At 50.8% G+C, this 18,043-nt stretch overlaps 1 protein-coding gene across 1 annotated transcript; it reads left to right on the top strand.

Moving 5' to 3' along the window:
* The first annotated feature begins 1,224 nt into the window (after nt 1–1,224).
* LOC142557351 (uncharacterized) lies at nt 1,225–5,920 on the top strand. Its single transcript, XM_075669120.1, has 3 exons — nt 1,225–1,894; nt 2,917–4,507; nt 5,541–5,920. Exons 1-3 carry the CDS (start codon nt 1,624–1,626, stop codon nt 5,896–5,898), a joined length of 2,220 nt encoding a protein of 739 aa, XP_075525235.1. The 5' UTR covers nt 1,225–1,623; the 3' UTR covers nt 5,899–5,920.
* The last annotated feature ends 12,123 nt before the right edge of the window (nt 5,921–18,043 follow it).

Genomic DNA, 18,043 nt, shown 5'->3' with positions numbered 1-18,043 from the left:
ACTATTCATAGTGTGTATTTTCTCGCAGATTTCCAACGCCTTATCAACCTTCTTGAGTTCCTGAATAGCCGCTAAAGAATCAGTGAAGATATCTAGTTGCTTGGTAGTAGGCAGCTTAGATGTCGCATCTTGCACAGCGTCGTTGATGGCTTGAAGTTCCAGTACTAGAGCGCTGGCTTCCGTAGATAAATAGCACTGGTGGCCGCTGATGAAATTATGCGTAGTACTCAGGAATGATGTCCTTCCGCCGTCAGGGAGAATGGCAGCATCCGTATAGACTTTGCAGGTGTTAACGCATGATCCATCGACGATATTGTGTTCGTCAATAATACCTGTTGTATCGCTGCATCGTAACTTCGTTGGCTTATTAGTTGTGATGCTGGTGAATTCCCAGGGAGACATTGGATAGGGCTGACGGTCAATCCGAGAGCCGCGGTGAAAATGAGCATGCAACGCAGCGACAGCCGGAATAAGTTGTTTTTATTTCACGTGCTTTTTCACGTTGCAAAATTATCTGTACAATTGTGTTGAGCTGGGCATGTTCCTGTAAGGTTGTTATAGGAGTGATGCGGGGCAGTGCTGTGATTGTGCGCATAGCATCGCGATAATCGTCTCCAGCTGTGCCAGCTGTGCCAAAGTCAGCCGTTGAAATTGTGCTTGGTATAAAATTCGTGGCTGGACACGTTTTGAAGTCTCCGAGTCTGTGACAAGTGAAAGTGCCGGAGAGGAGCGCCTGCAGAAGAGTGATGCGCCCACTTTTCGTCCCTTAATTTGCGCTTCAAAAAAAGAAAAACGGTAAACTCTCGGTATAACGAAATCGCTATATCCGAAGTATTGCTTTAATCAATTTTTTTCGTGTTCCCGCGTTACTGCGACTCTAGCTACTCTGCTTTTCGCCGAAATACAGTTTGTATTGAAGCCGATTTTCTTTCCCGATGACTTCTTTACAAGGGTAGTTTACTGTAGTTACACTGCAAGTGACATTAACACAACGAGCAAGTGCCTCAGCACTGTAAACTAATTTACACCCTAAAAAGTGAAAAGGGTGTAAATGTGTCTATAACTCGCACCCTTAGGGTGTCCGATACGTAGATAACACCCTAAGGGTGTGAGTTATAAACACATACGAGAGAGGAGGAGAGGAGCGGCCCTAGCCAATCAGCGGCGGCCGAAATGGGCAGTCCACTAGGTGGACTCTTACAGAATGCCCCGCCCCCCTCCCAGATACGCTCGTCTGGTTGACCTCCACGCCTTTCCTCCTATTTCCTTCTTTCTTTTCTTCTGTCTCTTTCTCACTCGCCTTGCGTATGTGCGCTAATTCTGCAGCAAGTCTGCCTTGAAAGTGAAACCGCTGCTTGCCTTCTGTTCATGGAATTGCGCGTCCCTTGGCAGGCCTTTCGCTGACGTGTTGCTATCGCTGATAATGTTTGACGACCCCTCCCTCTCATTCGCCTCCAATCTTCGTCAATTAGCGCTTATGCGCCATGGCTCGAGCTGATCATCATCGCCATAATTGCGAGCGCATCGCGAGACTCTCCGAGCAGAACAGGTGAACCGCGCGGTCGGTGCCATAATCTCGTCCCCCCCCCCCCTCCCCGCCGTAAGATAAACGACCGGACTACCATGTCGCTTGCTAGGCACGACTCTGATAGCAGCCTGAGGCTGGGCGAGAAGAACCTGGACGGCAGCGTCGGGGGTCCGCCGCCGAAGCCCATGCTGTGGGTGTTCGTCACCACCGTCCTGCTGCTCGTCGGCATCATCGCCGTCTCGCTGGTCAACGGCGAGGGCGCGTACGGACACGAGTCCGACATGACTGTGCTGCCGCGACAGCCGGAACTGATGCTGGACAACGCGGCCGGGCCCACGAAGCCGACGACGATGTCACCTCGACTCGGTCGGTACACGTATAAGCGCGCTGTGTATATATCTGCGACTCGTCACGCAAGTACAGCCCGCGTCCTTCTTTTGTCTTGTTGAAATAAGGATCGTGTATTAAGGGGCTGCTCTATAGGGCTTATTGAGACATTGTGCTAGAGTTCAACGAAAGCCACGTGATCCTGCCAACCGGATTGCGGTGTCGTGCATATTGGTCAGTTTGGTTTTGCGTGACGTCATCAGCTGACCCTGTATGCATATATTCCCTTACATTGCGTAATACAACGTTCTTTTCCCGCAACGTGCTTGCGTCTTCGTTCCTCACGTCGGCGTTCGTTCGTGCGCCAGCGTCGACAACACGACAGAAACATTCTCAGCATGCCGTACATGTTGAATAGCGAGGTTGCTGTGATATTACCCTTTTTTTTTTCTTTACAACACAACCATACAGCGTTATGGAAACCCGCTGTATTGTGGCATAAGGAGTAGATTTAAAGGGTGAAAAGGGGTATGACCATGACAGACACGGACAGGCGCTAGCTCAACTAACCCGCTCCCAAGCCGTGACGAGGCAGGCGGAGTCTGCAAAACGATCGCAGAAACGCGAAGGCTTTGCTTGTCGGAGGCCAAATTGTCGCGCATGACGGAGTTTCATCAAACTTCACACAACCTAGCTACTTCAAGTCGTTGGGAAGTGACTGCCGGACTCCCGTTTAAGAGAGCGAGCGTGCGAGGCAGTTCGAGTCTACCGTCGTATAAATGAAGAAACACTACAACGTCTGACTCCCGAACTGCCTGCCCCCTTCCCGCTATTCCTTGGGACAAATCATTCAACCGATGAAAAAATTGCGAAGGTACTCAAGTTTGATATAACGCCGTATTCTAGAGTTAACTAAGTTTCCTAGCCATCTGGCGTCAGGTCTAATTCTGTGGGGCGTCACAATGTGGCGGCTTCGCTAACTTAACTGCCTGTGAACTCGTCTACCAAAAAAAAAATCGAGGGCATTCAGTCATCCCTTCGATTTTTCTTTGTGTCTATAGCGTACGCCGACGAAGACACCAACTACGCCTCGTGGCTGCTGACGCGCACAGTCAACCCCGCGGTGAACGCCTGCCTCGACTTGCACGCGTACGTCTGCGGCGGCTACGACGGAGCCGTCGGCCGCCCCCTCGAGGAGTACGTCGCCGCCAACACCACGGCGGCCATCAAGACGCACTTCCTGAGCATCGCCGGCCGTTCCTCGACGCGTCGCCAAGCTAAGACTAGCCACGACTCCGAGGCCAGGGCGGTGGCCTTTTACCGCAGCTGTCTGAAGACGGGCCGCGCGCACGAAGACCCAACGGTCACCGCCAACGCCAGGGCGCTGGTCAGCTTTCTGGAACAGAACCACCTCAACTTCCGGCACGTCGACGGCGTCGACCTCGTGGGAAAGGCGCTGGAACTGCTGACGCGCTACGACCTGCAGGTCTTTTTCGCCCTCGAAGTCCAGTTCTTCCCGTGGCTGAGCCGGAACAGGAGGTTCGTGCGCGTGGTGGCCAGCCCCGCCTTCGAAGAGTGGAAGGCGCGGAAGGTCTCCTTGCACCACGCGGATTTCGGGAGGTTCGTCGAGGAAGTTCTCTCCCTGAGTGGAGTGGGTCGGCGGCGTATAGCCGACCTGACGGACGCCGTGCGAACCATCGAAGGCCGCGTACAGGAAACGAGTCGCGCTGACGGAAAGCCCGACGAGGCGACGGAGGCCGCCTGGAGGCGCTACCTGGACGTCCACTCGCGACACGTCTTCACCGCGGACGCCTACGACTTGGACATCAGTAGCTCGAACGCGGCCCGCTTCTTCCTGGCCGCGGCTCGCGTCTTGGACGGCGGTCAGCGATCGGTCTACCTCAGCTGGCACGTCGCCCGACACGTCGCCGAGGTCGCCCGTCTGGTGCCGCGGCACTCGAGCGAAGGCAAGGTCGACGACGCCAAGACGCACTGCTACGACCAGGCAAACGGCGAATACAAGCACGCCATCATGGCCGCGCACCTCTTCAAGTTCGTCAATGAGAGTAGGCTGCAAGAGGTGAGGAAGATGGTTCATTCCCTCACGATCGAAGTTCAAAACAGCATCAGTCGTTCCTCCTGGCTGCCGGCGAAGACTAGGGCCAAGCTCGAAAGGAAGGTCGGGAGTATCAGGTGGAGGATCGGCTACCCGGCCGGTCTCAGCGAGTGGAAAGGCGTCGACGAGTTCTACAGCCGCCACCCCCGTTCCACGGGCGTGTTCGTCCGGGACTACCTGGGAGCGCGCGAGGCGCGAATGCGCGCCTTCCTCGCCAGGTTGCGCAGCCGCGTCGCTAAACCCGAGGAGTTCGACTTCGCCAACGACGCGCCGGGGGTCACGTACGGCACGCCGAACGAGGTCAGCGTGCCGGCCGTCGCCCTGGTGTGGCCTCTGTTCAACTACCGCGGGGCGCCCGAACTAAACTACGGCCTCCTGGGCTCGCTGCTGGTCGAGGCCATCATGCGGGCCTTTGGCGGTACCAACATGATGCACGGCGGCCGCGGTTCGCCGATTCCGTGGTCCGCCAATCACCGGTGGCTGTTCAAGAAGAAGTACCACCGCTGCGACAATCTGAGGGAAGGCCCGCGTCTATTGTGAGTGTTTCCTTTGGTTGATGCGCACTTTTCTTTTTTTTGAAAACAAGGTCTTAGCTGACTTTACACAGCTATTGCGTATCTGGGATCTGGCTATCTTGTAACCACTTCCAGAAAAGTACTGGTGGCGTGAGGTGACTTGTAGATGTCGTACGAACATGAAATTTGTATCGAACGCTATGTATATATTCCTACCGAAAACACGTAGCGATAGTCGCGACTAAGGGTATAATCAAAAAGTAGTATAATTAGTTGAAACGGGGTGGGATGTGAGTGCCTGTGTCACTCTCTGTCGTGCGGCCGCCAAATGCCACTTAACTGCATGCCACCCCCTACGCCAGATGACGCGAAGTGCCCGTGTTCGACAGGCAGGGCGTGTGTACCGAATTCTATCGAATAACACTAGAACAACACCTTAACAACACCTTGCGATGTGAACAGGGTTTAAACCATGGACTCGGGACCTAAAAAAGCGCGACGTAATGCTAAGGTATTTCCCTCGCATTTATTGCCGCTAAATTGGCATTGAATATTTCTGGCTTCCAAAACCTTCCACGGTAAGACTAGGTTGACTGTTTGGACATGTTGGTAGGACATGAATGCAGCTTTTTGCGCACGCACAAGACGAAGGAAAGGCGGAAACACACGAGCGCAGACGCGCTGCGTTCGTGTGTCTCAGCCTCTTCTTCGTCCTCGTCTTGTGCGCAAAAAGCTGGTAAGAGTAGTTCTTTATATATATATATATATATATATATATATATATATATATATTGCAGAAAGGGTATACTTGTGCTGGGACGACCCTCTACCTTTCTTCCTCCTACACTGTCTCTCTCTTTTACTCCCATCTCCCCCACCCTGCTGGCGCTGATCCGTGCTCCCGCATGGGTTGCAGAAGATAGTGCTAGCCTTTCCTCCTTCCCCACAAGAACCACTTCTCTCTAATTGACTATAGCCAAGTTGGAATTATTTCTTTTTTAAGGCTTCTAGGTGTGGTTACTTTAGTCACGACGTTGTCGCAACATAGTCGCAGGAGCCAGGCCTCCCGGCGCAGCAACGCCCGCGTGCCGACGTCGTCCCGGGGTCGGGACCTCGGCTCTCGGCCCGGAGTGTCCGTCGGGGCTCACGCCCTGTACAGGGCGTACAAAAGCGCGGCGGCGTCTTTCGGCAGCCGAAGCGTCCGGGGCTTCGAGGCCCTCCGCGGAGACCAGCTCTTCCACGTGGGGCGCTGCTTTCTAGCTTGCGGCGACGCCCACGACAGTGTAGCGGACCCCCTGTTCGCCGGACACCGCTGCAACAGGATGGCCCGTCAGTCGTCCGAATTCGCCGCCGCGTTCCGCTGCGACGAGGCGTCGAGGACGCCCGCGGGCAGTCGCTGCGATTTTTGGTGAAAGTAAAACGGAGCGAAAAACCCATATATGTAGCGAGTGCTCGGAGTCAATTGCGCAGTTTTAAAGCAACCCCCTTGCCACCCCCTCTCCTTCGTCCTCCTTACCATCAGCTCCCACTGTAAATTTTGGCTATAGACTCGGAGCTGTAAAGACCGTTTTAGGGGCGTCCTAATAATTCAATAACCGTATGCATGGGAGGTTGTGTAATCCATATACTTGAAACTTCGGCGCGAGAACTACACCGGAAGCAAATGAGACACGAGGGACGAGGCGTAAGATCGACGGAGAATTGAACTGAAAGCGTCACGTGAATAAATACCCGTCCTGATACACATTCCGAATGGTGCATTCAGAAGGCAAGTGAAAGATGTGTCGCGAAGCCAACTGTCGTATACTGCATAGGATGGAAATAATAGATTGGCTTGGTGCTAATCTTTACAAAGTGCGGTGATATTCCGGTCCCTGTCACGTGTGAATAGCTTTAAGGGTATTTATACTATAATGTGGTTTCAGTAAATTCTCTCTATACTTGGGCGCCTCGTCCGTGTCTTCTTTTTCGTTCGATGTATAGAAGTTTCAAACATACTTAAGAAATTTTGAAAATAGGGTCTATGTAGAAATAGCAGAGGTAGTGAACCGTATCGCAAAGTTCTCCGGCTGGGAGGAGAGTTGCCCTCGCCGGATGTTGCCTGGACAAGCACCTCGCGAACGACATTCCTTGGCTACCTCCCGTATCGGAGCTGAGGGTCCAGTTGCTCTCTTTTCAGCGCCAATGCGCTCACGGCCCCCGCCTCCCATGTATTACGATAGATTACTCAGGTTTGTTAGCCGGCCAACGAAGAAGCTTGAGAAGAAGCATGGCGTCAGCGCAACGAACGATGCATGGAACGAAAAAAAAGCCCCCGTTCCACCCGAAAGATGAAGCATTGATTACGACAGAAAATTATGAGACAAGCTATACGAAGTAAGAATGGTATACATTTATTGGCCGTACATACACTTGGTAAACAGTCGCATACGAACTAAATTAACAAGCAAGGGCAATTGGCTTGCTGCTGACGCTGCTGCGCTTTCTCACGCCATAGTTCTGACAAAAAAAAATTAACACCTCTCACTACCTACCTACAGGACACGGATTTGGCTTCCACATGGTGAACTGAGGAGTGACCATTTGTAATTGGGAGGTCTGTGTCTGATCATGTGATTTATTTATTTTAAGTGTCGCTACGGTGGAGAAATTGCCGGCAGCAACTGCAAGGCTAATCCCACCAGTAGCCTACAACTCAACTCAACTCAACTCTAAGCTGCCTCTCAACACAGCGCACACGAAACCATCAGCCCCCCCCCCCCTCCCCGGTGATTTGGGCGCAATGAAAACGGCGCGCTTCCTCCCCGCTTTCCTTCCTTGCGCGCGTGAGGTCGAGCCACCATCCTTCTCGGCTCACCTTCGCACGCTTTCACTCGTACCCACAACATACGGCGCGCTGCCGCGAAGTTATAGCGCACTTGGACATTACACGGAACAACACGGAGACGGCGGCGGCGACGACGGCGGAAATGCGCCATGAGTGTCTGTATAATTGTTATCGCAATAAAATGATAGGCGTAACCTCGAGAGACAGGAAGACAGTGGCGCGGGTTTGCGAGCGAACGGTGGTAGTTGATATTATAATTGGGAACGATACAGCAGGATGAAGTGGAATGGCAGGTCATGTGGTGCGTATGCGACAGATATCCGACACTTAATTACAGAATGGCTTCCAAAGGAAAGGAAGTGCAGTCGAGGACAGCAGAAAAGGTGGTGTGAAGAAACTGGAAAAGGAGCAAGCATAGAATGGTGTCAGCTGGATCAAGACTGCGGCAATCTGAGATCGATAGGAGAGGTCCTCGTCCTGCAGTCACGTTAAAGAACCCCAGGTGGTCGAAATTTCCGGAGTCCTCCACGACGGCGTGCCTCATAATCAGAAAGTGGTTTTGGCACGTAAAACACCATGACTTAATTTTTATTTTTTTTCATCCTGCAGTCATTATAATGTGAACGAGCACGAGGTCGCAGGTTCCGTTCCCGGCCGTGGCGGCCACATTTCGATGGAGGCGAATTGCAAGAACGCCCGTTGTTGTAATCTCACCGCTGGCACCAGTTGTTGCATCTGGGGTCGCAAGCCCCAAGAGTAGCGTTGGCCTGGCGGCCTGGGGCACAACTGGAAGCATCCGAAGGTCCTGGAAAAGCATGAGTCCACTGCTAACAGAACAACTTGTTTATTCTAGCATTGCAAAAGAGCGGCCGGTCAGGTCAACCAAATTGGAGAGACGGGAGAGCACGTTACTCGACAGAAGAAATCGGAGCCTCTCTTGGCCTCCGGGGGCAGCTGCTCTTATACTCTCGGAGGTGAGGGCAAGAAGGAACGCCTCGTCAGAGGCGCACGTGACGGCGCCACGGACACGCTGAGAGACACGTTGAGACGAGTGTAGTGACATCCGCCGGGCCGGCGCCGTACAGACCTCCTCGCTTCACACTTGGGGAGCTCCTCTCCCCGGCTGCCGCGCTTTGACAAGCGTGGGCACCAACATGCACACACACACACACGCGCACACACGAAGACACGTGGCATTGAAACATGTCTGGACGCGCTTGGCGGGGAGGCGTTGCGGCAGCGCTGAACGGGCCAAAATGTCCGCCGCTTTGAACGAAGCCCCGGCGTCCGTTGCATCCGCGCCGGCTATACCGCGCGTCGTAGGCGAAACGTAACACCGTGCACTTTGCATTGGGTGTACGTTAAAGAACCCGATGTTGTCCAAATTAATCCGGAGTCTGTCACTACGACGTGACTCGTAATGATATCGCTGTTTTGGTGGATAGAAGATCATCATCATCATCATCAGCAGCAGCAGCAGCAGCAGCAGCAGCAGCAGCCTGGTTACGCCCACTGCAGGGCAAAGGCCTCTCCCATACTTCTCCAACTACCCCGGTCATGTACTAATTGTGGCCATGTTGTCCCTGCAAACTTCTCATTGTCATCCGCCCTCCTCACTTTCTGCTGCCCCCTGCTACGCTTCCCTTCCCTTGGAATCCAGTCCGTAAACCTTAATGATCATCGGTTATCTTCCCTCCTCATTACATGTCCTGCCCATTCCCCATTTCCTTTTCTTGATTTCAACTAAGATGTCATTAACCCGTGTTTGTTCCCTCCCCCAATCTGCTCTTTTCTTATCCCTTAACATTACATCCATCATTCTTCTTTCCATAGCTCGTTGCGTGGTCCTCAATTTAAGCAGAACTCTTTTCGTCAGCCTTCAGGTTTCTGCCCCGTACGTGAGTACTGGTAAGACACAGCTATTATATACTTTTCTCTTAAGGGATAATGGCAACCTGCTGTTCATCATCTGAGAATGCCTGCCAAACGCACCCCAGCCCATTCTTATTCTTCTGGTTATTTCAGTCTCATGATCCGGATCCGCGGTCACTACCTGCCCTAAGTAGATGTATTCCCTTACCACTTCCAGTGCCTCGCTACCTATCGTAAATTGCTGTTCTCTTCCGACACTATTGAACATTACTTTAGTTTTCTGCAGATTAATTTTTAGACCCACTCTTCTGCTTTGCCTCTCCAGGTTAGTGAACATGCATTGCAATTGGTCCCCTGAGTTACTAAGCAAGGCAATATCATCAGCGAATCTCAAGTTGCTAATGTATTCTCCATCAACTTTTATCCCCAATTCTTGCCACTCCAATTATCTGAATACCTCCTGTAAATACGCTGTGAATAGCATTGGAGAGATCGTATCTCCCTGTATGACGCCTTTCTTTCTTGGGATTTTGTTGCTTTCTTTATGGAGGACTACGGTGGCTGTGGAGCCGGTATAGATATCTTTCAGTATCTTTACATACGGCTCGTCTACACCCTGATTCCGCAATGCATCCATGACGGCCGAGGTTTTGACAGAATCAAACGCTTTCTCGTAATCAATGAAAGCTATATATAAGGGTTGGTTATACATTCCGCACGTTTCTCTATCACCTGATTGATAGTGTGAATATGGTCTATCGTTGAGTAGCCTTTACGAAATCCTGCCTGGTCCTTTGGTTGACGGAAGTCTAAGGTGTTTCTGATTCTATTTGCAATTACCTTAGTAAATAGTTTGTAGGCAACTGACAGTAAGCTGATCGGTCTATAATTTTTCAAGTCTTTGGCGTCCCCTTTCTTATGGATTAGGATTATGTTAGCGTTCTTCCAAGATTCCGATATGCTCGAGGTCATCAGGCATTGCGTTAACAGGGTGGCCAGTTTTTCTAGAACAATGTGCCCACCATCCTTCAACAAATCTGCTGTTACCCGATCCTCCCCAGCTGCTTTCCCCCTTTGCATAACTCCCAAGGCGTTCTTTACTTCTTCCGGCGTTACTTGTGGGATTTCAAATTCCTCTAGACTATTCTCTCTCCCATTATCATCGTGGGTGCTACTGGTTCTGTATAAATCTCTATAGAACTCCTCAGCCACTTGAACTATCTCATCCATATTAGTAACGATATTGCCGGCTTTGTCTCTTAACGCATACATCTGATTCTTGCCTATTCCTAGTTTCTTCTTCACTGCTTTTAGGCTTCCTCCGTTCCTGAGAGCATGTTCAATTCTATGCATATTATAGTTCCTTGTGTCAGCTGTCTTACGCTTATTGATTAACTTCGAAAGTTCTGCCAGTTCTATTCTAGCTGTAGGGTTAGAGGCTTTCATACATTGGGCGTTTCTTGATCAGATCTTTCGTCTCCTGCGATAGCTTACTGGTATCCTTAATGATGCCCATAAGATTGTCGTTCATTGCTTCAACACTAAGGTCCTCTTCCTGAGTTAAAACCGAATACCTGTTCTGTAGCTTGATCCGGAATTCCTCTAGTTTCCCTCTTACCGTTAACTCATTGATTGGCTTCTGATGTACCAGTTTCTTCCGTTCCCTCGTCAAGTCTAGGCTAATTCGAGTTCTTACCATCCTATGGTCACTGTAGCGCACCTTGCCGAGCACATCCACATCTTGAATGATGCCAGGGTTCGCGCAGAGTATGAAGTCGATTTCATTTCTAGTCTCGCCATTTGGGCTCCTCCACGTCCACTTTCGACTAACCCGCTTGCGGAAGAAGGTATTCATTATCCGCATATTATTCTGTTCTGCAAATTCTACTAATAACTCTCCCCTGCTATTGCTAGAGCCTATGCCATATTCCCCCACTGCCTTGTCTCCAGCCTGCTTCTTGCCTACCTTGGCATTGAAATCGCCCATCAGTATAGTGTATTTTGTTTTGACTTTACCCATCGCCGATTCCACGTCTTCATAAAAGCTTTCGATTTCCTGGTCATCATCACTGGATGTAGGGGCGTAGACCTGTACTACCTTCAATTGTACCTCTTATTAAGTTTCACAAGAAGACCTGCCACCCTCTAGTTAATGCTATAGAATTCCTGTACGTTACTAGCTATATCCTTATTAATCAGGAATCCGACTCCTAGTTCTCGTCTCTCCGCCAAGCCCCGGTAGCACAGTACGTGCCCGCTTTTTAGCACTGTATATGATTCTTTTGTCCTCCTAACCTCACTGAGCCCTGTTATATCACATTTACTACCCTCTAATTCCTCCAATAACACTGCTAGACTCGCCTCACTAGATAACGTTCTAACGTTAAACGTTGCCAGGTTCAAATTCCAATTATTCTTTATTGATGTCATGACAGTTACGATCATCGCTTGACTATCCCCCCGGCTTTTTTTTTCTTTCTTCGGTGACTTCATAAGTTTAAGAGCGCACTATTAAAGAAGTTTACACCCTCTGGTGCTTATCTTGTCCCACAACTATAACTGTCATCTTCCTTGCGTGCGTTTCCTTTCTTGCTACTCGCTACTTTCCTGTCGAGAACGCTGCGTCACGCTGATAATGCGCAAGTCGTTCGTGACTTGCATGGAGGAAAGAAACAAAATAGGGGAGGGCAGAGGCCGTGACGTCACGTTTCTGAAGCCGGAAATGCAGCCATGTTGGTGTGTCATATCTCTTTGCGCCTCCAATCAGCTCGCCGGAGCAGATAGGCGCGAGCTTTGAATGTGCATTGATACGAGCCGCCGGAAGTGTGTGCTGCCGACGCGCGTCAGAACAAATCCTACACGAAACTTCTGTAACAGTCTATCGTCATCATATCACCCATCATACGCCTCTTTCTTCCCTCTTTCTTTCCCTCTTCTCCTTCCCCCAACGCCGAGTAGCTGGCTAGATGAATATCCCTCAGGCCGACCTCTCTGCATTTCGCATCATTAAACTTCTCTCTCTCTCTTTCTCTCTCTCTCTCTCTCTCTCTCTCTCTCTCTCTCTGTAACAGTTTTAGTGAAGCAACCGCGCTCCTGTGTTTCTCCGTGGCACGTTGAAGAAGACGACGAAGACCCGCGCCGTTGATTGCTCGACTGTCTCTGTTGCGTGGTTAACACTCACACACATAGACCCAAAACACAACTGTCAGTCTTACACACCACGCTCCGAAGTCAGGTTGTCTCGCAGACGGAATGTGCTGCGAGAAAGGCGCGGGCCGAAAAAACTTATCTCACCTTGCAGGGGTCTAGAGGCAGCAGAGAGTGCTTCGGGAGCCCGGTTGTTATGTCAATGTTGACGTTTGGGGGTACCAGTCCCAGTGGTCCTTTGCGAAGAACAGCACGTGACTTCCGCCACACTCTCTCCAACACTTCCGTGCTGGCCGGGGCCTCTCCTACGCTTTCCTTTCTTCGCGGTGACTTAGAAGTGTACCGGGCTCACGGCGTTAAAGAAAGGAACGGCGGACAAGACAGGTGACGACAGTCGTTGTGGGACAAAATACCACCCAAAGGGTGTAAACTTCTTCAAGAGTGTCCCCTGCTTTTGCCCCACACTCAAAACGCACTTCCGGAGCCCCAGACACTCCAAACACTCCAATTATACTGTCCGGCTCACCGCGTACTAAGAAAGCCGCAGATCGATTCCAATGATGCTTCGCAAGTTCGCATTAGAATTTCCTGCCCGATAGTGGAATATCGAACCAGCTGGTACCCTATAATTGAACCCATTAGACCACAGTCGCACAGTAGATTTATCTCGTGACAACGCCCATTACACGTGTTTGAGGATATTGACAAGTGCGCCGCGTCGCATCGTAACGGTCTACCAACAGAGACCGCGTGCGCGCGCCTGTGACCATGGAGCGCAGAGGTTCCAAAAAAAAAAAAAAATCATGCCAGTGACGCTATATGCTCCTTCGGGCCACAGCGGCAGGTATGGAACGCGCGAATAATAGCCAACCTTAGTTGAGATCCGTCCCGGGTCGCATGCAGCAGCGAAACTTCCGAAGGTTTCGATACGGTGAACGGTGGTGGCGCTGTCTCGCGTTTCATTGTTATGCCGCAACGCTCCCTGACATATACACTTTGACGTCTCTCTCATTCCGTCCATTGATCACGAATGGACGTCATTCTTCTTTTCTGACCCACCTGTGCGATCATCCAAAAAGTGAGAACACGCCAGTTTCAGTCTTTGCCTTCTAGCAGATATATCGCTTTGAGACGCTGTGGCACAAGGGGCACAACACCCAATGCGGCACAATCCTCTTAGAGGTACGTATTTTGGAACTTTTCTTTCTTGCCATGATGGAAGGAAAGCGTAGGAGGAGCCCCGGCCAACACGGACGTGTTGGAGAAAGTGTGGCGGAAGTCACGTGCTGTTTTTTCGCAAAGGAGCACTTGGACTGGTACTTCAAACGTCAACGTTGCCATAGCAACCGCCCTCCTGAAGCACACGCTGCTGCTCTGGGCATGTGAAAAGTGAGGAGTTTTTACGGGCAAGCTGTATATAGCTAGGATCTGGCGGATCGCGCCCGCGCGTAGACCAACAATTTTTCATAGTCGGGCCGATCCCGAAGATAGTCCAATGCCCGGCCGACCCGCGGCGGAAGTGACGCAGGCGTTAAGCACTCCCCATACGTAGGCCGGTCCCGAAGATAGTGAAAAATTCGGAGGACGCTTAAGCTTCGCCTGCAAGCGTGGAACGCGATAGCAGTCAAAGATCCCTGACTGCTTCTCCCGCATCCTGGCAACTGGAGCGTATGTAACCGTAATGTTTACCGGCAAACGCTGGCCGCGAACGCTATGCACGAAGGTAGGCTTTCCGGTAGAAACGCGGCCTCCTGCGTGGGCCCCGATGCGATAGTGTTCCTGTATATGCTCCCGGCGGGGAGCAGAGTGGCGCATAACTTTTGCCGCACCACTCGCATCGGTATTCGCCGAACGCTATCACGTGGTGCAAAATGACGTCAAATGTTCGAGTGCGCCGCTGCGAAGCCAACTTTACGGGCGTGGCGCCGACTCGTTTCCGTCAGTGCCATCGAAATTGCAATCGGCAGACCGTCGAGCGTGCGTTGCAACAATCGGCTTCCGGGTTGCAGGTACGGTATTCGACGATATTAAGTTAACGACTTTGGGGAAGTGGTACGAAACACGTCATTTTGATACTTGTATTCGAGTATGACGGGGTGCAGCGCACCAAACTGCACAAACCGCACGGAAGGTGGCAAAGTTTTTTTTTTTTACGCGGTACCGCGCGAACGGACGAAACCGGCCGGCTCCGAAAGGGACCAGGATATGCGAGCTGCGTTCGCCTTGTTTACAAAGGTGAGTTCGGCTTGTTTACACCAAAGCATCATTTATCTTGAGTAACACTCCTGTACACGCTGAAATGCATACGCCTGGCATGAGAGGTCGTTCGCATGTGCAATTTTTGGCGTATATGTGCAGCGCGACACAGACGCGGGACAAAGAATGAACGACACGTCTGTGTCGCGCTGCACGTATACGCCAAGAATGTTAACTTACCAACTTCGCCGATTCGCCGTGTTGCTTGTGCGATTGTTCTGACTATGCGGGTCTAGAACGGTGTGTTCAAAACAGTAAATACTAGCAGATACAATTTGCCCCCTGCACCCTTGTTTTGCTCTACACTGTCGCTTTCTCCTTTTTTAATTTTTTGTTGTTGTTGGAGTTCTGATGTTTCATGTAAGATCGAGGGATGTGTTAGTGTTCGTCATTTTGTAGCAAGCGAAAACATCGTGCGCTCCGACTTGTGAGACAGCTGTGATAGCTTCAGTATTTACCGCCCGCAATATATGTTGCTTGTTCGATGAGCCTTAGTCGACGTGAGGAATGTAAAATTCTTTTTGTACGTTTAATAAGCGCTGTGTTATAGTAAACTAACCTGAGTAGTATCAAGAGATAAAGAAAAATGTGCTGTCGTATTACAGTCTGCAATGTGTGAATAATTACTCTGCAAGTTTGCCATCTTATGTGATCAGTGCAATAAAAATAACCTGTTGTTACTCTTAATAACTTGTTGCCTTTCCAGTGGCTTCGAATTCTGACTCCCAAGGCTCCCAGAACCAGCACTGGTCCCCTGCTGCCACCAGCCATTGCTCATCCATTCCCTTGTACGAAATAAATTTGATCTAGAAGCTCGTTCATCTTGAATCTTTTTCCCCTTGCAGATTTGCTGCTACGAAGCAGCTGTTAAATTGCGGTATGAATCGTAAAATTAAGCTTTGCGTAAAATGTGCGCATGTCAACATTTAAAATGTGTTTAAATCTACGTGTCTGCACCGCATATATCGAAAAGTGCAGCTGCTGTGAACGACGGTCAATGATGAATGACGGTCACGGTTAACGATCACTGACATATAACTACAGCCATGATAGTTCTCTTGGCGACGGTCATTATTCGTCGGGTTTCGGCAGCCAAAATGTGCTCACATAATTGTCTACCACACGTGTGTGAAGTTTTCTTTAAACACCCTTTAAAACATTTCTTGCCTTCAGGCATCCGCGAGAAAATTTCAAATGCATGCTGAAAAACATTGCACCGCTTTTTTTTTGCAAGGTAATGCGTGTTTGCACGCGAACTTTTGAGCTGTTCGAGCCACGGGCATAGTGAGGATGTTATTTCGAGGGATCGAGGGGGTCCTACTCCTTATATGTACGTTCGTGCGTGTGTTTGTATATGTGCATGTGTATATGTATACGTGCAAACTAAATATTTCGCCGAGCGTTCGAGCGTAGCCTGCATTAAAAAGTGTAATCTTGCTCAGCGCTTGCGAACAACTGCCACATGTAGCTCGTGCCCAGCAGACAAAAAAGTAAATGTAACATTGCGCGTCATTTGCCTCCTGCGCACGCGAGGAGTGGCTTCACTGCAGGGCTGGAACATAAAGCGGACGTATGCGCAACTCTGCTCCCAGTGCGGGGGCAGGGACACTACGATGGATAGATGGATGGATGTTATGAGAGTCCCCTTTCAAACGGGGCCGCGGGTTTGTATATTTATTTATTTGAAGCACCTTACAGGCCCGTAGGGCGTTGTGCAAGGGGGAGGGGGGCGAAAAATCCCAACAATCCCAGCAGTGCATACACAACCAGAAGGCCACCAATTCTTGCTATTATACTGTCTTATGTCCTACGTAGGTTAACAAAGAAAAAAAACGCTATGAACTCCCACAACAAAATTTTCTGACCCCTATTGCGAACTTTGCTGCGATGCGACGGAGTCGAGCGCCACCTGGAGGTATTCCAAGGAACCGGGCACGCCTCTCCGTCGCCCCCGAGACATGCGCGCGCCGCGAGCAAATGGCGGACGCTGCGGCATGTTTGTGAATAGTATAAACGCTGGAAAACGGTTTTCTTTGAGTTTTCGCGCAACAGAATTATGCTTTCTCATATAGCCAAATTATAATCCGAGAGCTATCATGTCTGTAGGTTGTGTGTGAGCCACAGTTTACGATTTTTCCATGTAGTTTAGCTTGAGAAAATCAATTGGGTCAGTAACTTCCTTGCGTCACATGGAGGGCTTCGAAAACCTTCGTCGGACGCCGACGCGGGCTGCCGGGTTTTCTGCAACGCGGGCTCCTTAATTTTCCCACTGTGTGCCTCGCTCAGGTTCCCCCTTCCACCATTCATGCGGCTGCTGCCAATTCTCTGATAAGCCTCCGCAAGGCTCACCCCGGCATCGACGTAATTTCAACTCCATTCCAAGAACTATACTCGATATCCTCACCCCAGGTCTTCCCCCGCATTGTCAAAGGTACGATCTGCCCATCCACGGGCCAAGCTGGAAGCTCATACGGCCAGTTTCCTCAACGCTAGGCGAGCTACGTTCATGTACTGCCTGGCGCGAGGGTGCCTGCCGTTGATTTACAGGCCCTTCACAGCCGCCCCAGCTCGTGGAGTGTGCCCTTTTTGTAGCAATCGTGAGGATTCGGTTCATATCTTTACGCCCCAAAGGGTGTAAATTTTTCTACACTCTTAGAACAATGTACACCCTTTGGGTTTATCTTGTCCCACTACAATAATCGTCATCCGTCTTGCCCGCGTTTCCTTTCTCTGACGCGGCGAGCCCGGTACTTCCCAGTCACGAACGGCGCCGCGTTATCAGTGTGACGCAGCATTCTCGACAGGAAAGTAGCGAGCGCCGAGTTTTCAGGAAAGGAAACGCAAGCAAGGCAGATGACGATTATCGTTGTGGGACCAATTTACACCCCAAAGGGTGCAACCGTTTTAAGAGTGTAAGAGTGAAGAACAGTTTACACCCTTTGGACTGCCCTTTCTGCCACACAACGATAATCGTCATCTGCCTTGATGCGTTTCCTTTCTTCAACGCTGCGAGCCCGGTACTTTCCAGTAACGAACGGCATGCGCGTTATCAGCATGATAGCATTTCCTGTCGGCAGTCCTATCATGCTGCCTTCTTCGATTTTCCACTTACGGCTACCCGCGGGCTGCCAGAGCCAGCCAGAGCGTCTTCGTTTTTCTCAGATTGCTCCGCCCACCACGCTACGCACTTCCGCCGGGCGTTCGTTTCGTTTTGCTCGCGCTGGACCTGCGCTGGACAGTTCTGGCTACCCGCGGGCTGCCACAACCTGCCAGGACGATTTTGGTCTGGCTGCTCTCTGGAAGCTCTCTGGATAGCAGACGACTAAAAGAGGCGATGGGTGCTCGCCGCCATCTTTGCGAGGAGTTCACGGATTGCAACGCGGGCGCTTAAGGACTTACATTTACCTCGCTCAGCCAACTGTCTACGGTCATCTTCCGATTTCCTTACTTCTAGC

The sequence above is a fragment of the Dermacentor variabilis genome, chromosome 9 (genome assembly GCF_050947875.1).
Source record: "Dermacentor variabilis isolate Ectoservices chromosome 9, ASM5094787v1, whole genome shotgun sequence".
NCBI lineage: Eukaryota > Metazoa > Arthropoda > Arachnida > Ixodida > Ixodidae > Dermacentor > Dermacentor variabilis.
The sequence above is the reverse complement of the archived record's forward strand: the minus strand, read 5'-3'. Positions and strand labels throughout refer to the sequence as shown.